Below are 23,582 nucleotides of genomic sequence, written 5' to 3'. Positions count from 1 at the left end.
CCCTTGTTCAATCTAACGCTGCCTGAAGGCCTCCCAGTGGTAGTCGTTGATGCTATAGGTGTCATCTGGCCATCTCTGTGGGTTGGTCATGGGAGCTCAGGGCCAGTTCGTATATCACTCGCACCTGATCTTAGCCGTGGCCAGCAAATTTAACCCAGGTCACACGGGTCCATTGCCTCGTGTGCTAACCATTGCGCCACTGCTCCATCCCGCCGTCCTGATAGCACGTGTCCAAAAAAATAGGAAGCAGTCTCATTTAATAATCCATGGCTGCTGTCAGTGTTCGGTGAGGTAGCAGCAGCAGGAGCAACTTGACAGCGCCACGGTGCATTTGCTTAATTGTTTGAGCCACGTTACCACTTTGATCAAACGTTGTAGGCATATGTAAAATCGTCGCTTTTCACGGTGTTATGGAAGAGACGCTTTTGGTTTTAATTAATTCCTCAGACAACACCTCCAAGTGTTTACTTTGCATCCCAGTGATCGGCATATAGTGTTTATTCTGTACAGCCTGTAACCAGATAATTCCAATTGTGCCCAAATCTAGTCGGGCCTCAGAAACTAAGCACAGTGGCACCAGGCCCGGATAGTGCTTGGATGGGTGACCACCATACACAAGCAGGGTGTGTTAACTGGCTGCAGGTCTACTCAGTGGGCAGAGGGGGGGAAAAACATAAAACCCCATTGTTGCATTTTACTATCTATGGTCCACGCATTTGCTTCCCGCACTCACATGCTTGGTGAAGTACGTTCAAATAACCACCCCCCACCCCCTCCAACCGTACAATGGGTATCTTAGGCCGTGTGTAGAACGAGAGCCACGTATTCCATTCAAAAGGGTTCTTTGGTGGGGGATCAGATCGTGTAAATATAAATGTGTTGTAAACCCACCACCACCCGACACAGCCAATTGGGTAAGGTTTGTCACGTAAAAACAAAACGTGCCAAGTCAGTTGCTACTTCAGCACACCGGGTGCGTTGGAGAGTAAACCCAGAGCAACATTTAACAATGCGAGAGCCGCTTACCTCTTCTTCCCTGTGCACGTGCACCCATTTCCAAAGAAGAGGCCCCCGGTGGACGTCTCCCGGACAATGGGGTTATTTTTCTGGGAACTGTTCCCACTAACACGGATTGCGTAATGCGATTTTGAAAACAAATTAACTCGACACTCCATCGCACTATCGCGCCGAATCTCCGATAGACAGTGCACCACAGCGGGAGAGTGCGTAATGGGATCGTTGGGAGATTTAATCTTATACAGTGCGTATCTGCAGTACGTTTCGCATGACAAAGAGCGCAAATTCTGTAAAGGATTCCTTTCGTTCATTCCACTTGATAAATTATGAAGCCATTAAGAGACAGGGACGGAACGCGAAGGGTACGTCGCCAAAACAGAAATGCACTCGAAGGGGCTTTTCTTAAAGTTCACTTTAACACATCCATCAGCGATGACCTCTATTTCAATGTAAAATGTTGCCTGTGTGTGGGCAAAAAAAATACATGATGTAGCACACGATACAGCACACGATAATAAATTGATGAGGGTGGTTTTTATCCCAGAACTATGAAACCTGGAATGTACAAACACAAGTCAGTGGCTCGTGCCATACGCTACAAGTTGATGTGGCTACTGGATTACTGCAGGCACTGCCTTGTGAATTATAAGCACACATATTATTGTTGTTATTTTAAGCACATCTTGCTCCTCCTGCAAGTCACCACCTTTCCACTGCGAGACCAGATCCAGACATGTCTCTCAGTCAGCGGAGGTCCATTAAAACGGTGCATTGTACCATAATAAAAGTTCCAACACAACGCCCGTACCGAATATCGGTACAAGCAATGCCTACCACCCCAACGCGGATAGCTGCCAAATCCCAGACTGTCCGGGTTCAAGCCCGGAAAGGTGGCAACCCAATTCGTGTGCTCAAAAAAGTTTCTGGCCTGCAGATTTAAAATATGCGCTTAAAGTTCACTTAAGACTGAGGGCCACATGTGACTTCCCGACTGCGGGTGATTGTGCCGAGTTGACATTTTACCGCAGAACAATTGGCAGGATGCTTATTAAGGCGTGCAGAAAGGGAACAGGCAGCGCAGGAAACGGGGGACAGCCACGCCCCGTGCACTCCCCCCTGGGGTCACTCAAGAGTCGAGGTTATTGCTGCGCAATAATCCCGGCAAGGAGGCAACCGGAGACGAATCTAGAAACCTTCCTAAGCGGGCAGAGGGAAGTAGAAGGGAGGGAGGTCGTGATATTTCAAGATTTATAAATAGAGCCCTACGTTTTATATATACAAAGTATTTTCTCCGGTAACTATCAATAAAATACCAATTTTTGTGGTCTCAATGGTGGGGGAGGGGGCAGTGGTGCCCCCTATCGCCCCTCGGATTCTGTCACTGAAGGGCAATAGCAACGAAGGAGTGAGCAACTCAAGACGCCCACGCAACTCCACAAAGGCACGAAGCTGACGTACACTTTGGATGTATTCTCTCCTGGAATTTAGTTTTTGTCCATCCTAAATATCATTGCCTGCATCCCCTCAATAATTATCAATGTCGGTTACGCTCACCATGAGCTTCCAAAACGCAGGAGCGAGGGAGGAGTCCTGGTGTGAGCAGTAAGAAGCTACTTGGAGCGATGCACTTTTGAATATAGATCGAAAACTCATTTCTTTAGAACTGATTTTTGTGTTTAGTCTGTTGTATCCCCCCCCCCCCCGCACCTTCGATTAGCACGGTTGGTTACGTACGGTGCGAAAGAAGTCCAAAACACACACATTGGCCTCTCGGCTCATTTACACCGCCCATCTTCCACGGGCCCGGTATGAGTCGCGTGGTGGCAGCCATGAAGGAGCTTTGTGGATTGCGCCCTTCATACCCGAACCCGTTCTCCGCCGTCTCCCTCAACAAAGCGCAACGCAAGCGCACGTCACTTAGGCCCCGTTCGGGCTTCTCCGGCATGGGAGGATCCAGTTAGAGCTGCCCATGTGATCCACTGTGACAGCGATTCACCGCTCAGGAGAGGGCACTTGGTGGGCCAGAGAGAGACAACATTTGGATGGTGCAGGCCCCCCCCCACCCACCCCATTTAAAGCCGGCCCTGATGTTACAAATGACCTCGCATTCCGAAATTTGCGAGGTTGAGTTTCACCAGGAATGTATTCGTGCGAAATAAAAATGACACAGGTGGCATAACGTCTTATTGGTCGTTCAAATGAAAAGACAAACATTGCAAATGCGTTCAATTGTATAGCCGTGGTGTTTGGCTCTAGCTGCTGTGATTTGGACTTGGTAAACAAAGGGGTGTTCGATTAAAAAAAAAAACCTCTGTACGATGGCGTGTTATATAACGTTCAAACAGCACACACGTTGCCTACACTGGGGAGCTCATTTATTGCATAACCATTACTCTAAAATGATTATTCCCGATTTGTTAAACAGGTCATCATTCTTGAATATATTTTGTTTAAAATTGTGCTGCGAAGTAAATGCCGTCTTTCTTTATTTGTACAAAATGCATACCCCATACTTGCCCCTGATTTCCTTTTACATTTAATGATATCGTTTCTCACTGCCCTTTTGCACCACCTTAAGGCATTTATTTTGAGAAAGGCATGCCTTCTCTTCTGAGCTGTACAAGGATAATAATCTGCAACATTAGCACCACTCCTTGCTGAATGCACCATCACAATCCTCAGGGAAATCAGTATTTTTAATACAAGGCCACATGCAAGCAGCCATGGCTATGCGATGTGAAATCTGGTACACGGAATATGCATTGGCATCCGTTGCATAAGCCAACCATTGACCCGATCACCCAGTTGTTTTGTCCTGCTAGGTTTTATGTCACGGCGGGTTTTATAACAGAGAGTTCAAATGCTAAGCACTGGATTAAAGTATAAAATCTGTTTCATATGATTACAGCACATGGTGTACATACACGTTCCATCAGCACAGTTTTCTGATTCGCTATAAAACACGATTCAAATACGGTGTATATATGTATATGATGGATTCATGATTATCGAGTAGCAACTCGTGACCTGCAACTTTAAAGTTACAATCTCTACAAAGCGGAAACCTTAGCCGCTGTTTCAGTAAGTCATTTAGTGCAACAACAAAAAAAACATTCGTGTTATCTATTAAACTACTAAAGACCGCAATCATATATCGGATAAAATCTGGAATATTGCGCGCAACCTTTCCGCTGTAGAATCACAGAACAATTCTGAGCCAGGGGAAACGGCCTTTGCGATACATTTGGGCCCTTCAAAACGTCCTCACGTATCGTTACTCTGGTCACTTATCGAACGTTTAACAAAAAAAATGATCTGAGGTTTCCACCCGAAGTTTGGCGTGCGATCGTCGTCGCTCAAGCCGCCCTTGAAGGCGAGAGTGGCTACTCACGGCCAGAAGCTCGGACAGGCAGCGCAACATGGAGAGAGGTTCGTCTTGCCGCGCGCTCTGTGGACGAACACCGGCGCTGATCGCGTGGGGACCTGCGTCTGGAAGCCTCGCGGCCACGCGGTGAAGTATATAGCAAGGGCTCATCCGGCCCGAAGCAGGGCCTGCCACCACCCCGCTTCCAAGCTCGAGGAAGTTTACTTTGGCAAGTGTGGAGGAAACACTCGCTACCCCCCCCCCCCCGCCAAATCACACACAATGCGTGCGAGCAAGCGAGCGCACAACACAGCAGTGGCCTCGCGTAATCTTCTGACACTGTATGTCTGTGCGCATACAGACATGAAATTGGCAAAGCCGTCCGGAAAAAAAGGTAGGTGTTCCCACCTAAACGTGGAAATGGATTTACATGATTTGCACCATTACCTGCATGGTAATCCATAGCGGTTTAACCCTCCTGCCAACACCGCCAATTATACAATCGACAGACACTGTGAAACGGGCCGGCAGCTGATGTGCGAGACTCCTGGGACATCCACGGTACAGCAACAACAACAACAACTTGCATTTACAAGGCGCTAAATCACGTAACCACACGTCTCAAAGCACAGCAACGACGGGGAGAGTACGCATCGGATACTGAGCGGGACAAAGGTCAAACTATACAGGGTGGAAATCGCGGTCAAAGAGACGAGTTTTGAGTTGTGAATTTAATGTTGGAAGCGAGGAGAAGAGCCGAGGATGAGTGGGGACTGAGTTCCAGAGGGTGGGAGCGCAGTGTCTGAACGAGAAGGCCACCGATAGTCAGCCGGAGAGGGCGAGAGGTGAGGAGGAGGCCAGAGTTGGGCAAGCAAAGAGGGCAAGCAGGACTGTATGCTTTCAATAGGTTACTCAGGTAGGGGGGAGGTGGTGGCAGGGGAGAAGGTGAGACCACGGAGGGACTTGTAAGGTGCGGGGACGTCTACAGTGCAGGTGGCTCCTCGGACTGACCTTTTGGGTCATCGCCGGAAACCCGCACGTGAACGAAACGGTGCATGATGGAGCGCAACACGATATTGCAACATCAGGCAAAAACATGCGCATCATCCAAACAATGCCAAATAACAGGAGCCCCTCAACTGCCACGTGAGGCACACTCACCCAAAACCTGAACGCAGGAATGAACGTGCAAAAATAACAAAGGAATAAAACAAATCTTGCACGCGTTTGGAGTCTGTAACGCATTATGAACCATTACGTGTCAAGTAGAACAAGGCGGTCATGTCGCATGGCACGTGACATAATCGGGAGTGGAGGGAGATGGGAGGCGAGGCGCGCTTCCTTTTAGCGCTCCCTTGGCAAAATCCTTTCCACGTCGGTTTCCGCCTCTAAGCTTTGGGCCACCCTTTAGGCAGCCCGATTTGGCTGGATTTGAATCGAGTTAAGTCCCTACTGGCAACACAACTTGATACTAAAGTCTTCCTCCTGATATTGGATCATCTTTATGATTGTAATCGTGCCCCCCGCCCCCCTACAGACGGACAGAGCTCATGCATACACTCTTCAACGTTCGTTGTAAAGCATTAGGGAGAAGAAAAAAAAGTAACAGCAGCATGTTGCACTACGTCTGACCAAGTAAGCACTATCCACACCACAGTTGAGAACAGATTTCCTGACGGAAATCACGAGATTTCTCAGTGCCACCTGGGGCTGTACACCGCTTGAGATAAGGATACCGCTGCGGATTCCCACACCCTAAATATTTTACACCGTTTAGCATAAAGTCCCCATAAAACGCCTACTAGGCGCACACACACAAGATCGCACACACTCGCACCTTACCGGATTGAGGCTAACCTTGCACTTTTATAAAACAGCCCCCGATAGAGCTTGACGGGAAACGCGAACATTGGCCGACCGAAGAGACGCAGAGGCCAGTTCAGGGCTTCACGTTTTCACCCTCGAGTCACACTGCTTAGCGAGTTCCGCTCCATTGTTTGCTCCTCTGCTAGAGTGGTAAAAACAATTTACGTGGACGCTGCAGCTGTGTTTATCATTTTGCTGCGTTAAGCGGTAAGGAAACGAAGCAACCTGTTAAAAGTACGTCGAAAGATTATTTCTCAGTATTTATTACCACTTTGAATATTATCTTAAGACAATAAAGTCAGGTTGTAACACACGTACACCTGCAAAACAAACTTCAGAATCCCACAAAAAAGCTCAATTGTCACTCAGTGTTAAAGGCCACGAGGTCAGATGAGCTGCGTTGTATACTGATAGTCAAAGATACAACACTGAGTCCACACTAAGACTCTGAAGACATACGCTCCGAATGAGAACCGTTGCTCAAATTTCACTTCAAAAGCCTCAGGGCAAGCGACGCATTTCCTTTGAAAGAATTCAATTTATTCAATCACGTCTTCAAATAAAAGAGCCAATGGATATCTGGGAATGAAAAAAATATATTTTTCTATACACGTATCTATAAACGAAACACCGAGAGATTTCCAACCAAATTCCAACCGTACGATATGAGCATACACACGTCATCTATAGAGAGGGCTCTGATCTGGCGTCAACACCAAAGCCGACAAAGCGCCCCCCGCCGCCCGATCCGAGCGAGGGAGCCAGGCGCCCCCCTCGGTGTGTGCCCGACGCCACCAGGTGGCTAAGACGCCGACTCACGCGCGCACGTGCCCCGCCGAGTCCCCACGAGTCGTGGACGCCCAGCGGAGCCTTGCGTGATTCTTCTCGACGGGGCCTCCAAAGTGCACCCAGCCTGGCACGGGGAGCAGTCGGTGACCGTCGCGCTGTCGCCGAGTGGCAAGCGGCGGCTGTCGTTGATGTTTTTTTGACCGCTTTCGCGACCAATATCGTCCATATTACAGGGGGGGGGGGGGGGGTGTTTGTTTTGTTACATCGCGTCGATTTACGCGATTTAACCCAAATCCCCCCCCCCCCCCCCCCGAATTATAGATTTGTCTCGTCCAGCGGTTGCCAGCCTCGTCGAGCGTGTGGACCTCTTTTCAACCTCCACACATTTTGCCGACCACCACACGCCACCGCTAGTTATTTGATATTTGATATTTCCTTGGTGAGGATGTTATTATTTTTGTTTCTTCTTTTCCGCAGACCCCCCCCCCTCCGACGCCCGACCCTGTAGTCGCCTCGCGGACCACCGAGGATCCGCGGATCACGGGTTGGGAGAACCGCTGCTCGAGCGTTGACCAACACCATTGGTCAACGTGTAGCCTGTAACAGACTGTTGGGGCAAGTGCTGTTAGCGAGCACCTATGAAGGCCAGCACAGCACACGAGGGGGGTGGGGTGGCCAGCGACACGCCCGACCGCCTTTGTCTCCCCAGTGGCGATGTTGACACACCACACTCGGTACTAATTTCAGGCTGAGTCGACCTAGGGGAGGCCCAGGACCGATTCACATAATCGTCACCGGTGTTGGCCATGAAGGGGAATCGGAACTGGGGTGTCTGGGTTCGTAGCGCAGCGTAGCGCTAACCGCGACACTACCGCTCAGCACACTCCCCACAGGGTCGTGCTGGTGCGCTAAGCACGATTGAGACATAACTCACGTCGGGGGTCGTCCCGTATACGTGGGCAGTGTCTCACCAAGTGTGTGGAAAAGCAGCAATCCCACCTTTGATTCTTAAAAAAAACTGAATGTGTTGTAATACCTCTCACTTCTCATTCGTAGCAGCGACACACCAGTTTCAAGGTATACTATATCGTATCGACGCGGGACATTGAAACACCTTCCAATAACCTGAGTGACACGAACACAACCCGATGAGCATCTTCTCCGCTGGGTGCGTGACAGTTGGGACCCGTGAAAACGGAGGGGCTCATGAATGCGCAGCCATGCTGCAGCCACGGGGGTCCATGCATCCCCTGTCACTGCCACTCTTTCCACAGCGGTCACGCCAGGGCAATTGCATCTCTGCGCCGTGTACATGCACTGCAACCACCACCACCACTTCCAGCTTCGTCGCGTGTCTGGTTTTGGTTCTCGTCCTGTCATTCGTCAAAGGTGTACATTTTGCTTTCTGTGAGAATAAAATATCTTCTTTTGATGGAATGAAAAATACATACGCCACTTTCCTTTTTACAAAACATACAATGTCCCATAATGCACTTGCAAGTCTCTGAATTTCACCAGCGTTCCAACTTTGGAAAACCATCAAACAAACCTAATAAAGTCAATCGACGATTTTGCTATATGGAACTTCAAAAAACATTTTATGTCACTAGGCTATTTATTAAGTAATGTAGCAAATGTCGTAAATTGATACAGAAACTGAAATACACGCCTACAATTACTCCGAAATCTGCACCGTGTCCTCATTCTACAAAGTCGCTATATATGTAATTAGTGACTTCGATAGAAAAAATTGGCACGAGGGAAACCCAAAAATTCGCAAGATCGAGCAATAAAAACCTTAAACTGGCAACTACTGCCTAAAATATCTTCGCAGCGACTTTTTGCTCAACATCGAACAAAGACTGTCACTGGATTGCACGCTTTCAGATGCCCTTCCGCGGCTGTCTGGAACGCTCTTCTTTCCGATAACAGGAATCCACTGGGAGCTATGATGCACTTTTAAATCTCGATTGGAAACTCACTTCTTCAAAACTGCTTTTTGTGCTTAGTTTGTCGTCCTTCCCCCGCACCTCCGATTAGCACGGCTGGCTACGTGCGGTGCGAAAGAAGTTCAACGTACACACACGACATAAATGATAGGACTCGATGTTGACGCGTGGCCCGTCCGCCGCCCCCCCCCCCAACCCCCGCCACGATGCCCTCCCCCCACCACCCCACCGGCGAGCCACGTACCTCCCAAAGGGCCCTGAAGTCCTTCTGCTCGATGCGCAGGAGCTCGCTACGCTCGCGCGTGAGGATGGTGGCATGGCGCGGCGTGTTGTCCAGGATCGACTCGCCGAACGCCGTGCCCACGCCCAGCGTGCACAGCGTGACCGAGTCCTGCGAGGGGGAGCAGCAGCGTTTGGTGAGGAGGTTGTCGCTCCGAACGCGCGACGGTCATCGGCTCACGCGACCCACCGCTGCGCGGAGCCACTAACGCGCGGCTTAAACAACGCACAGCCTCCCTCTTTTCACTCACACTGCTCGATGGAGGGCCCTTCCCACACCGCGCGACCCGTGGGGGGTGATTTGACCATACTTCACCGCACCGGTCACTTCGGATTGAAAGCGCGAAGCAGAGTATGTATATTGGAGCATCGTACGGTTCGACGATTAATTGTCCTGCATTGCTGCTCTGTGCGTGCTGACAACGAAACCGGGGCAGCAGCCTAACAGCAGCAGCTGTGTGCGTTGTGCGGAGGTCGCTGCCCATGGTGGATTGCCCATCCAAGATCCCCGCCAAATGCGCGTGCGTCGCGCACAGCGCACAGCACCCCGTGGCCACGCACACAGCAGCAGCAGCAGCACCAACACGTGGCCATGAACAGATGAGCAGCAGCAGCAGCACCCTGTGGTCACGCAGAGAACAGCAGCAGCAGCTGTCCTGGTGAACGGGCGAACGTTGGAGCTCAGGCTGATTGGCGTCTGGCACAAGCGGAGCTGTCAAATCCACGTGTGAACGGATATCTCTGTGTTTAGAGGGAAGCTGCAATGGCAAAATATTTACTTGACAAGGTAATGTACTTGAAAATATATAATTGATCAATATTTTTTTTATTGCCTGGCGGCCCTTTGTTTGGTGTCGACCGACTGCCGGTGTCGTTGTTTTCTCCAACATTGCCATTAGCTGTCCCGCCCATGCTGCTGACACACTTGGGCTACGCCCATCTCTAAACCTTGATAAACAGTTTGCCTTTAGAGGCTAACCCCCCTTTTCCTGATGACGACTGCTTGTGTTGTGATCGAAACGTTGAGGTTTTTTGTTTTTATTTTATTTGTATTACATTAGTGATTTTTTTAAATTTTCATTTTATGAATATTTTTATTCACCTTATTTTTTTATTATTTTTCTATCTACGTGACTTTACCGAAATAACCAAATAATATAATTTTAAAATAATTTTATATTATATTACTTTTGTAAAAGTGTTACCTTGCAAATGTAATTAATAACAGTGGTTTTAATGCTACACTAATTGAAGCCACATTTGTTCACGATCGATAACGGCAGAGCTGTTTTTATGCTGGAACAGAGCGGAGCTAATGCGCTAATTGTCTGTGCAGACTACACCTGCCATTGGGGAACGTGCAAACCTGGCCTGGATCACATGATAGCCTGGAGCTGTCGCAGCAACCAAAGCCTACATTTGCAGCACAGTAATTTCCGTCGCCAGAACCGAAATGTAGATTGCTCTGCTGAAACAGCCTCAAAATGCCAAACCTGTCATGTTGGGAGCCCGTAATCGCCTTAGAAGACATTTAATAGAGCTTGCTTTTTTTTCTTTCCTCGGGTCACTGAGGGATGGAGTGAAAAACACACCCCCGGTTTTTGACGCGGTAATTTCTGACTTCAGAGAGAATGAATGCAGCCCCCACCCCGCCGCCCACGCCCCGGGGCCTGCAGGCAAAGTACATCACGATGCATTGTGACACCTTTTGCTTTTTATTTCAATGCCCCCTACCGCACGCTGTGACAGCGCCGCCACGCAGTAACGTGGCCCCTGTCTATCATTCATCTCCTTCGGCTCGGGGCATGCGGCATGCGGGCAAGCGGCGCTCGTGCGGATCGCTCGGGGTTCACGCGCATCTTCTCCGGCTCGTCCATCGCGAACGATGATGACCGCTGAAAACAGCGAGCAGCAGCGGCGGCGGCGGCGACGGCATTTTCCTGCGCGCCGCTGGGATGAGAGCCCAGCCGTCGAGCGGAGGCATCGGCCGCAACGTGCGCGAAGAATTTGCGCTCCGTCCGCTCGATGGGAGTTGTGGCGTTGATGCTGCTGATCGTGATTTTTTTCCTCCCCCCCCCCCCTCCTCCTTTGTTTTTTTCCTTCAAACCCTCTTGACCGAGTCGGCTACAGCAGCACCCTTCTCCACTGGTCTCGCGCGCATACAGCGTGGGGTTGAGCGAGGCGTCCGCGTTCACGGACCGCTTCTGCCTGCGTCCGTGAATGTGTGCCCGTGACGGAAGCGATCGCAGGAGGCCTGTCAAACCCGGCGACTTGGCAGTGAGACAGACCATCGTGCCCAGGCATTGCTGGGTCGCGTGTCGCCTCGTCTCTGTTGTTCAAAGGGAATAACGTAGAGGCCTCGTGCGCACGTTTAACTTGATCCAGCATTGGTTTAGGGTGGGGTTTTTTTTTGTTAAACGAAAAAACCTATTCTAAAAGTTACGCTGTCACATGTAAGAACAAACAAACCGCGTTGGTGATGCTGCTGCTGCTGCCGTACAGACAGAACACTTTCCTTGCACTCATTATTTTCTGTTATTCTTTCCCCTTGCGACGAGAAGCCAGACCTTGATGCGCGCTTATTTATTTTGCTCGCCCATTTACCGAGCGTAAAACCGTGCCGACTTCTTCATCATTTCGCTCGAGATGCTCTGTGTCCCTGCTGCTGTGGTTGTTTACACTTGGCCGCTGTTCACACGCGAGACTGGGGCGCGTTAATGAACCAAACAGAATTTTTAACTCAACCCCGCGACGACGCACTCACTGCTGCTGATGCCGTCATCCCCGTCCTTTGGAACCCGTGTGTGTGTGTGTTTACAGAGCCCTGTGCGTATAACAACAGCACGCAGGGCAATAGGTACCGCTCACAGCCGTATCTCTGGCTGTAAACACACACCATATGGGCCACTTGGACACGTCATTGTCATTGCACAGTGCGGCACCGTTTAGTGGAAAAAACGCCCGACCATCGCATAATATCGTGTTCTGTCGTAACGGTTTACTCCAGCCGGTGAAGAGAGTTCCTATCGGTAAATGGGGACCTCCGTGGGTCTGGGCTCCCCCTCCACCAGCGCTGCTCATCTTTTGCTTCCTGACATTTGTCGCAGGCCCCCAACGGCAGCCCCTTTGTGGGCACTCCTGAGAATCGTTGAGCACAACGTGGAGCGCCGCTTCGAGCGGTGAACAGCAACAGCGTGAAGTCCACGCGTTTCACCGAATGTCTAAAACGCAACTTTTGCGGAACGCAATTCATTTCGGGGGCGAAAACCACGTTTGCGTGAACGTCGCGTCATCGAGTTACGCAGCGACAGGTGGCCATTCACGATTTCCCGTAAACGTTATTGTTTTTGCAAATTAAATGACAATGCAGCAAACAGATGAGGAGGAGGAGGAGGAGGCGGCGTTACCTGGTGGCTTCCTGTGGCAGACACCTTGACGTCGAGAGAGCCAGACAGCACGGCGTACCAGCTGGTGCCGATGTCTCCCTGCCGGAAGACTGCGCGGAGAATGTGAACAGTTCGACGGACATATTCTTAGCTCTTTCGGTAAAGTCACGTTGAAGGGAAACAATAAAATAATAATATATATATAAAACAATAAAAAAATTATCACGACGTTTCGACCATAACACAAACGGTCGTCATCAGGTGTGTCGGTTCGCATTAATTTATTTATTTTAAACGGTGTGTTTATTTATTTATAGAAAATACACCGTTTTAAAATAAATAAACTAATGCAAACCGACACACCTGATGACGACCGTTTGTGTTATGGTCGAAACGTCGTGAGAATTTTTTTGTTTTATATATATTTTATTATTGTATTGTTTCCCTTCAACGTGACTTTACCGAAAGAGCTAAGAATATGAATTACTGCAGTCACGAAAGCTTTAAATCAAAGTTCGACGGACGTCAAGCAACGGCTGAGCAAATGCAGCAACATTCATGGTGAACGTGGTTCCTTTTGTGAGGGGAGTGGGGGGGGGTCTTATAAATAATGAAACTCACGTTTAGTAAAGCAGAGATTCTCACTGTGTTTTTTTTATTTCACAGTTTTATTGTGATTTGACCAGGTATGGCCCACTGAGCTATAACAGCTCTTTTTCAGACGCGGCCTGGCTATCACAAATTAATCCTCGAAAAAAGTGGCTTATCGCGTGGAAATGTATCGGAGCCAAATTCTCTAAACGCGTGATGTTGATTCTGAATGTGGAGGATAAAAACCGGAGGACCCGGAGAAAATCCACACGACCACGGGGAGAGAGAGAGAGAGGGAACACGCAAACTCCAAATATACAGGTGTCAAGGTTGGGATCGAACTCGCGACCTCCTGTATACCAGTGGGGGGGGGGGGGGGGGTAGAGCAACCCCGTTGTGGGAGGCGAACGAAGGGAGGAGTGTAGGTGCCGTTACTGAGGTTAAAGAAGCAAGTGGCAGACGAGGAGAGAGCCCAAGGAAGTGGCTCTGCAATGTGATGGTTGGAATGTGAGGAGTGTGAATGGTAAGTGTACATGGCGGTCCAGATGTACTGTCATCCCCAATTAATTGACCCCTCATTTTTTTAATTCGCACATTCATTTCTGTTTAAAATAAACCTTTAAAACGTATTAAGTTTGAGACAATTAAATGGCGGATGAGGGGTGTGTCACAAGACATCTGGACAATCCTGTAGAGAGATCGTTGACGTGTTGCAGGCCGAGAGAGAAGAGGCACAGAATAGAAGAACGTGGAGTGAGAAATTGCGAGCAAGCTGGCCCCATGCGATGCCGACGGTCCACTCCATCATTGGCCTAGACGAAGGAGGATGAAGCGTGCGGCGAGTTCCGGACACGTACGGGTGATGCCCCTCTCCAGCTCCTCGTAGTATCCCAGCAGTGAGATCTGCTGCAGCAGGTTGGGGTGGAACTCCTCGAAGGCCTTCAGCTGCTTGAGGCGGGCGGCCACGAGCTCCACGTCCTCCATGCTCCGCTCAGACTGCCTTTTGGCCAGCAGAGCAGGGGGGGGGGGGGGTGCACGTGAACACAGAGCACACAGAGTGCATGTGAACACAGAGTGCATGTGAACACAGAGTGCATGTGAACACAGAGCACACAGAGTGCACGTGAACACAGAGCACACAGAGTGCACGTGAACACAGAGCACACAGAGTGCACGTGAACACAGAATGCACGTGAACACAGAGCACACAGAGTGCATGTGAACACAGTGCATGTGAACACAGAGCACACAGAGTGCACGTGAACACAGAGCACACAAAGTGCATGTGAACACAGAGTGCATGTGAACACAAAGAACACAGAGTGCATGTGAACACAGAGTGCATGTGAACACAGAGTGCACGTGAACACAGAGTGCACGTGAACACAGAGTGCATGTGAACACAAAGCACACGGAGTGCATGTGAACACAGCACACAGAGTGCATGTGAACACAAAGTGCATGTGAACACATAGAACACAGAGTGCATGTGAACACAAAGTGCATGTGAACACAGAGGACACAGAGTGCACGTGAACACAAAGTGCATGTGAACACAGAGCACACAAAGTGCATGTGAACACAAAGAACACAGAGTGCATGTGAACACAGAGTGCACGTGAACACAGAGTGCACCTGAACACAGAGCAGACAGGGAATACAGAGGACACAAAGCCGCTGCTAGGATGCTCCTTGGCTGTCGTGCCCTCGTGTGCCTGCTAGAATCGTCAATCTCCCCTCTGTTCGTCATGTCCCTCGTTCGTTGCTTTACATATTCTTGATGTTCGTTTCCCCCCCCCACCGACCCGCCTCTCTTTGCCCCTTTCTCGCCCGGGTGATTCATTTCCGTGGCTTTGTGCTTCATCAGAGACACTTCCGAGATGTGATGGTATTTAAGCGCCAACTACATGCCAATCTCCATCTTAGTGCATGGCACAAAAGGGACAGAGCAGATGTGCATACATTAACCAGCAGGTTCGAGAAACAGCTCGCGTTTGCCTGGGTATGCAACATCACCGACAGGCTCTGTGGGTATCTGTGTTGAATTTCTTTCGCACCGTACGTAGCAAAAACCGTGCTAATCCGAGGCGCGGGGGAAGGACAACAAACGAAACACACCAAAATCTTGATTTGAAGCTTTCGTGACTGCAGGGATCCCTACTCTTTGGTTCTTTCGGTAAGGTCACGTAGGGTAGAAAACTAAATAAATCACGACGTTTCGGGCGCAACACAAGCGTCCGTCATTTGACTTTACCGCAAGAACCAAAGGGCATGTAAACACACCAAAGGCTAAGAAGATTAGAGTAAGAGCCGGCGTAGCCAGGCACAAAGCGTCGCCAATGATGCCTCCCACAGAGGCTTCTCCCAGAGGAACCTTCTTCCAGAGGACCCACGCGAGAGGAGATTCACCCCACGAGACTGCCGACAGAACACTATCCATGGAGTCTCGTGCACGCTGTTCAGTACAGGGGCATCTCTCTGCGGTTGCCTCGCAAAGAGGAATGAATCTTCACAGAGCCGAGCCCTGTGAGGCGTGCCCTTTGCCGTGCGATTCCACTTTAACTCGCTATCAGCACCACCGACATGGAACGTCGCATGCCTGGGGTAAAATAACAGAGACAGGGCAATGAATGTCAACTAGTGTCCAGCGGCAGTACTGGCTTGCGGGTGACAGGGCCATTAGGGCGCAATGCCGATGGTGCATTGCACCTGGAGATCGCGCAACACAACGTGAGCCCGAGGAGCTGCGTTCGTCCAAGCATCCTCAGCTGGCGCTGAGTTGGGGGGCTCTACTGCACGAGGCCGAGGGGAGGGGCCCCGGGCTACCCCCCCCCATCCCACCTCCCCCCACCGACCGCCTGTGATTTATTTGGTTTTAGTGGTACCGACCGCGCGATATGTGCGTGTGGGCGTGTTTATAATTTATGAACCGCGTTTCGTCGACTCAATTGATCACTCCGTCAAGAGCAGCTACGAAGTTAACGATATACGACCGGCGTTGCACAGACGTTAACCTGCATCGTTTAAGGCCACAGAGGGGAATCTCAGTAAGTTATTTTGCTTCGGAAATGTGTCATTAAATTGCTACGGAAATTGCTACAAATCCTGAGCAGCTAGCGTGTCAAGAACGGATAGAGCAAAGATTAGCGAAGAGCACAAATTTTCGTTAATGTATCCAAACCATCTTCAGGAGTACTTTAAAATCGTTTTTTTTTTATCATATTGTAGGAGCACATGGTGTGCGAGTAGGATATTATCTCGAGAACGATTTTGCTTTGTCAGAGCATTAGCAGCCTTCTTGCAGAAAGCATCCTCGATGGAAATGAATGACGTGTCAAGGTGAATGACCAGCAAGAACGGGTTATAGCCTTTAGCTGAGAGCTTCTGGGAAAGGGTACATCGATCCCTGCCTTCCACAGCTCAAGTGCGGTGCGCACAGTTGGCATAGACATCAAGTGTGCAGGCGGTGCAGCTGCACCAGGAGGTGCAATGCCAACCGTGCTGGGCGACTTGCTGCACAGTTCCCTGGGACCTTCTTCAAACGGCCACTCAAATGTCAGAAATTCCCAGCAGCGCCAGGAGATGGAAAATGAACGCATGAATTAATGAAACGAGTTGTTTGTTTTCCAGGTGACGCTGTGGACGTGTGTCTCTGTGCTGCGTTTTACATCATCGTGCGTGGGTGAATCACAGAGTGTGTGTGGCGCCGACGTCATTGAGTGCCTTCCCTGTTCCTCTGCTACGATGATAATAAGAATATTAAAACGTCCAAAACAATTAATTGATGCAACTATTTTATCGTTTTCTATTGCAGTATTTTGTTATGTAACGCTTAACGCGAATGGCTTATGTGCAATGCACACCCACACACTCGTATGTATACCTTGATATAACCACCTCGGCTTGTCACTCAAATTCACAGAGTGGACCACATTACATGATTAAAGCCCCTCCGCGGATTCCCATTCACCGATGTATCAACATTAAATCTCTCTCACTGTCTTAGATGTTTTGTAATGGCCCTGCTAATGGGGAACTCTCTCGCCGCATTTTCCTCCCCTCCGTCTCTCTAAATATATCCTTCCAAAATAACCTCGATTTATTTCAGCCTTTCCTCCAATCCCAGCACAGCACTCACACCACTCACTGCTCTATCTCTTCTGAGACAGTAAGTACGTAAACATGTTTTTGTATTTTACCAGGTAAGGCCCACTGAGCTATATAGTTGTTTTTTTTCGGAAGCAACCTGGCCACAAATGATAGCTCAACGGAATGGTTTATCACGTGGAAATCTACAGCAGCCAAATACTCTAAACGCGTGACGTTGATTCTAAATGCGAAGGGAAAACCCCGGATGAACCGGAGAAAAAAAATCCACGCAACCACGGGGAGAGAGACACGCAAACCCCAAATATACAGCAGGCGTCAGGGTCGAGATACCAGGTGAGGTAGTTAACCGTGGCGCGCACGGTAATCGTGAGCACGCGTTGCGAACGCATAGGTTGAATGTGCTTTAAGAAAACACACCATGCACTTGTTGACAACGCATAGTCACGTTCTCGGGCTAAGGTTGCATGCAGTGTCTCGAGCTTGAGCTGTCTGCGTGCGTGCTGAGCTCATGGGCTGCGATCGTGCAGTGGTTAATGCACTGCACCTAGGAACCCGGCGACCCAAGTTCGATTCCCGCTCACGACCAATAACGATGGGGACTATTCGAACTGGTCCTCGGCCTACCCGAGGTCGACTGAGCCCCCTCGTGTACTGTGCCAGCTTTCATGTGTGTTCGCTAACAGCACTTGCCCCAACAGTCTGGTAATGGTTATACTGCACAAGGGACCTTTGCCTTTGTGGTGAACTTGGCTGGGAGCGCTTGTGTTTGTGGGAGGCTTTGTTTATCGAACAATGCAGGTGTCAGAAGTGCCAACCCAGCTGTGCACTTCTTGGACCACCAAAGCACAGGAGAAATGGCAGTTCCCCGTATCTATGAATCGCAGATTCTGTGACCACATGATTGAAAGGTCAGCTACCCACATTTTTAAACAAAGTGCACTGTACGTATGAGAATGAAAAAAATATATTCGGTGAATAAATAATACATCGAGTGATTGAAAATATAACTTTCAATGTGCTTATATTTAAAGAATCACGTCAAAATTACAACTTAAAAAACACCACTAAAAACGTAGAGCAAATGTGAAATGTTGAATGCTGTATGCCAAAGGGGTCCGGATTTTATTTAACTTTAAAATGACATTACTGCGCTGCTATTTTTGGACCATTCTCTGGAAGGCCGATTGCACAGACCCACTCCCGGAAAGCTACATCAAACGACGGCTCATCCATTCCCACCAGCTGATATTCTAAATGGCTACGGTGCATAAAATTTGCGTGTCATATGTGTCGCCACCAAGCATTGGAGGGCGCACACCAATAAAATCACGCTGCTTCAAGCCAGGAGGGTGAAGATTTCCACCTGCAGTAGATGCAGACACTGTACATCACACAGAAATTGTCACTCCGATACCTCATTTGCATTTTGCAGCAGTAAATCCATATTCTAGAAATATTAACGTTGCATAATTGAATGGGTGCGTTTTTTAATTGATTATCATTACGATTTCTGAGCGCGCGTGTGTTTCTTGCTAATTAATGTAATTCTTTCCGACTTGGAAATGTGGCAATAGACAATGCATTTTTTTTTAAACCGCCACCCGTAAAAAAAAAACATTAGTGGCACTTACAGAAGATCAGGCTAATGAGGTCCACGCTTCAACACTGGTTACGAAATTACCAATATTCTTGCTGAGCCATCTGTACCGAATGCATCCCCATGGACTCAGCAGCACTGAGCACTTTACCCAAAGGCAGCTGTGCCTTCACTGACCCCCTTGCCTTGCAATCTGCGCAATGCATGGGAAACACTCTGTTTTAGCATTTTAATGTATCCGTATATATATGCTCTTTAAAAATAGCATATATGTATACGAAGAGCATATGTGTGTATATACATGCCATTTTTTAAAAGAGCATATATAAAAAATAACATATAGCCATGATCTGTCGACTGCTGGTCGTCACCATCCATGCCGTATTTCATGATCCTGCGATACCACAATCCACCTCGCTCATGCACGGAAGCTGATCTCATCACTCCATCTCGGGGGGTGGGGGGGTGTTCCCTCCTTTGGCTACCCCTCTGTCGTGAGTCGTGACCACAGGCCATCATCCTTTCTCACAATGTGTTCCGCCAAAGTCCGCATCTCCTATTTGGATTGATTCTCCGATTGACGAGTTATTATTTCTATCTCACAAACACAAACCGATCTACGCTTCTATACACACTTTTCAGCATCCCCCGCCCCCCCCCCCCCCCCACATTTTCTTGTTATCAGTGTTCATGCTTCCAATCCGTATCGTAACAGGCAACGCCCAGTGATTGAAAACGCTCCTCTTTGGACACATTTGTATGTGGCTATTCATAATCAAGTTCAGTTTTCCATGAGCATTTCACCCTGCTCTCGCTTGCCTCTTTGATTTAAACATTTGATCCAGGGCTGCCTTCAATAATTACCATAGGTATACGTACTGTACTCTGATGTATTTTGCAGTTGTGTTTCTCCAACAAATATATTATTTTGTTCAGTGAATTTGTGGAATGTTAATTAGTTTTTTTTATATGTTTAGCCCAATTTTACAACATTCTTTTTTAAGTTCTTCAATAACTGAACTTGTAGTTCATTCCCAATGGTTGTTTTAATGTCTGCATTAGCACATCTGAGATGGTTATAAATCAACGCTAGCGCTTTTAATCGGATGAGTAATTAATTTCCTTTATTTATCTAAGTGAGGGACCAATTGAAATGTAATACTTCACAATAAAGGTCTGGATGATGTTAATAGTCACACAGGGACAGTTATCGCTGCAAATTGTTATCATTGCAACAATTTATGTGCAGATACAGTGAGGGAAAAATATTTGATCCCCTGCTGCTTTTGTACGTTTGTCGATTGACAAAGAAATGATCAGTCTATAATTTTAATGGTAGGTTTATTTGAACAGTGAGAAACAGAATAACAACAAAAAATCCAGAAAAACGCATGTCAAAAATGTTATAAATTGATTTGCATTTTAATGAGGGAAATAAGTATTTGACCCCTCTGCAAAACATGACTTAGTACTTGGTGGTAAAACCCTTGTTGGCAATCACAGAGGTCAGACGTTTCTTGTAGTTGGCCACCAGGTTGGACACATCTCAGGAGGGATTTTGTCCCACTCCTCTTTGCAGATCTTCTCCAAATCATTAAGGTTTCGAGGCTGACGTTTGGCAACTCGAACCTTCAGCTCCCTCCACAGATTTTTGATGGGATTAAGGTCTGGAGACTGGCTAGGCCACTCCAGGACCTTAATGTGCTTCTTCTTGAATCACTCCTTTGTTGCCTTGGCCGTGTGTTTTGGGTCATTGTCATGCTGGAATACCCATCCACGACCCATTTTCAATGCCCTGGCTGAGGGAAGGAGGTTCTCACCCAATATTTGACGGTACATGGCCCCGTCCATCGTCCCTTTGATGCAGTGAAGTTGTCCTGTCCCCTTAGCAGAAAAACACCCCCAAAGCATAATGTTTCAACCTCCATGTTTAACGGTGGGGATGGTGTTCTTGGGGTCATAGGCAGCATTCCTCCTCCAAACGCGGCGAGTTGAGTTGATGCCAAAGAGCTCCATTTTGGTCTCATCTGACCACAACACTTTCACCCAGTTCTCCTCTGAATCATTCAGATGTTTATTGGCAAACTTCACACGGGCATGTATATGTGCTTTCTTGAGCAGGGGGACCTTGCGGGCACTGCAGGATTTCAGTCCTTCATGGCGTAGTGTGTTACCAATTGTTTTCTTGGTGACTATGGTCACAGCTGCCTTGAGATCATTAACAATATCCTCCCGTCTAGTTCTTGGCTGATTCCTCACCGTTCTCATGATCATTGCAACTCCACGAGGTGAGATCTTGCATGGAGCCCCAGGCCGAGGGAGATTGACAGTTCTTTTGTGTTTCTTCCATTTGTGAATAATCGCACCAACTGTTGTCACCTTCTCACCAAGCTGCTTTGCAATGGTCTTGTAGCCCATTCCAGCCTTGTGTAGGTCTACAATCTTGTCCCTGATATCCTTGGAGAGCTCTTTGGTCTTGACCATGGTGGAGAGTTTGGAATCTGATTGATTGCTTCTGTGGACAGGTGTCTTTTATACAGGTAACAAGCTGAGATTAGGAGCACTCCCTTTAAGATTGTGCTCCTAATCTGAGCTCATTACCTGTATAAAAGACACCTGGGAGCCAGAAATCTTTCTGATTGAGAGGGGGTCAAATACTTATTTCCCTCATTAAAATGTAAATCAATTTATAACATTTTTGACATACCTTTTTCTGGATTTTTTGTCGTGATTCCGTCTCTCACTGTTCAAATAAACCTACCATTAAAATTATAGACTGATCATTTCTTTGTCAGTGGGCAAACGTACAAAATCAGCAGGTTATCAAATACTTTTTTCCCTCACTGTAATATTTCAGACGTGATTCTGACTATGGCAATGACACATTATGGCCTAATCTTGTGAATAACAACGTGATTGGGCCTTTAACGTCCACAATATATTTTTTTCATTATAATAAATGTCGTGGCAATTACCTGGGAACTGTTATCTCAAACTGGCACACAGGCCAACTGATAGCAAACGTCATTATTTCTAAATCAAAGCAAAATACAGCATCATAAATTGAATGCAAGTTGCATGCTCGTTGACATTTCAGACAACTCAAATTAATCATTACATGCATTTACTTGTCTTAATATGTTCATGAATTGCATTTCTTTTATGCATGACCAACACTGAAAATATAAGATACAATCATAAAAAATATATTTGTACGTGTTGAGATGCATAATTCCGTTTAAACATTCCTTTTGCCAGGCCATTGTCTATTTTGCACACTACCCATAACAAAAGGTTTACATAATCGCCATAGTCCGTCTCGCGTCGTGATCACGATTAATGTCCTAGTCTCACGTGCGATCATCAGCACCGTCATTCATCATCACCATCATCATTACACATCGCACGTGCGATCATTATCACCATCATTATCACCACCACCACCACAACTACCACCACAGACGCCTTACATGCGATCATACTGACAACCATCATCATCACCATCTCAAGTCTCATGTACAATTACGGTCACCACCACCATCATCATCATAGCGCACGTGTGACCATCCCCACCACCACCACCACATCACTCACCATCAGCACGCTTCACGTCGGAGCCGTCTGCGGGCAACGTGGACTGACAAGAGCGGAACAAAGGCGACCCTACGGGTGCAGTACCTCATCACGAGCCCCCGTCTCCTCGTGCATCACCGCGTCATCCCCCTTTCGCGCCTTTGTCTTTCCCAGCTGAGACACCACCCGCACGCAGCGGAGCGCCGGAGCCGGCTCCGCCGCTAGGTGACACCATGCATTGTCCTGCCGTGTGAGCCTCCGCGCTCACCCGGCAGGCGCGGCAGGGAGGGGCCGGCCCTGCCACAACTCCTCTCTACCTCTGTCCCCCGTCGAACCCGGCCCTGCCCTGACCCGACTTTGCCTACCGCTGCCCCCCCCCCCACGTCCACCCGACCCTGCCCCAGGCGTTACCTTTTGTCGAGACAGGGAACCCAGTCGCAAGGCACAGGGTGCGCGCCGCTCCGCGCCGCCACCATCGCTGTGGTCGGCATAGGCGGCGAGCCGCCTCCTCTCGTCCCTCTCTCCTGCTCGCTACTCCTCTCCTCTGTTCCTCCTCGCTCCTTCTCAGCTCGACCTGGGGAACCCCTGGGCTGCGAGCGCCGCCGCCCGGGCGGGGTGAGGGGGAGGCCGGGCCGAGGAGGAGCCTCCACGCTGGCCCGGCTCCTCCCAGAGACGCGAGCCGAGTGACGACAGCCGAGCGGGCTACGACCCACCTAAACTCGAGAACCACGACCCCAAGGCACCACGACCCCTTTACCTAAAGCACCATGACCCCCTTACCTAGGTTACCATGACCCGCTAATTCTCGCGATCATGAACCCCTCACACGGGGGACTGCGACGTCCCTACCCCACGGGATCACGAACTTCTCACACCGATAAGGGGGAGGGGGGGGGGGTGGCCTCACCAAGGGATTTGACCGCGACCTTCTCACCCATGGAATCACGACCCACTCATCGAGAGTGCCACGAATCCCTTTGTGGATACCTCACCCAGTGGGTCACAATCCAAGCGACGTTCTTTTCTGGCAGACTCACTCGCACGAGGCGCTCTCTCAGCAC

At 48.9% G+C, this 23,582-nt stretch overlaps 1 protein-coding gene across 10 annotated transcripts in view; it reads right to left on the bottom strand.

Moving 5' to 3' along the window:
* RAPGEF4 (Rap guanine nucleotide exchange factor 4) overlaps positions 1-23,582 on the bottom strand; it is an 88,409-nt gene extending 64,827 nt beyond the window's left edge. For 2 of the 10 annotated variants that reach the window (XM_032945677.2, XM_032945687.2), the window contains exons 1-4: positions 22,933-23,513; positions 14,099-14,241; positions 12,672-12,760; positions 9,230-9,376 (exon numbers count right to left, since the gene is read on the bottom strand). In XM_032945677.2, coding sequence (XP_032801568.1) covers positions 9,230-9,376; positions 12,672-12,760; positions 14,099-14,241; positions 22,933-23,012 — 459 coding nt within the window. In that variant the 5' untranslated portion in view covers positions 23,013-23,513. The other 8 variants (XM_076059829.1, XM_076059825.1, XM_076059824.1 and 5 more) reach the window with 8 other exon arrangements.

Source organism: Petromyzon marinus, chromosome 4, assembly GCF_048934315.1.
Source record: "Petromyzon marinus isolate PM22_M1 ecotype Great Lakes invasive population chromosome 4, UKy_Petmar_22M1.pri1.0, whole genome shotgun sequence".
In the NCBI taxonomy this organism is placed as follows: Eukaryota; Metazoa; Chordata; class Hyperoartia; order Petromyzontiformes; family Petromyzontidae; genus Petromyzon; species Petromyzon marinus.
The sequence above is the reverse complement of the archived record's forward strand: the minus strand, read 5'-3'. Positions and strand labels throughout refer to the sequence as shown.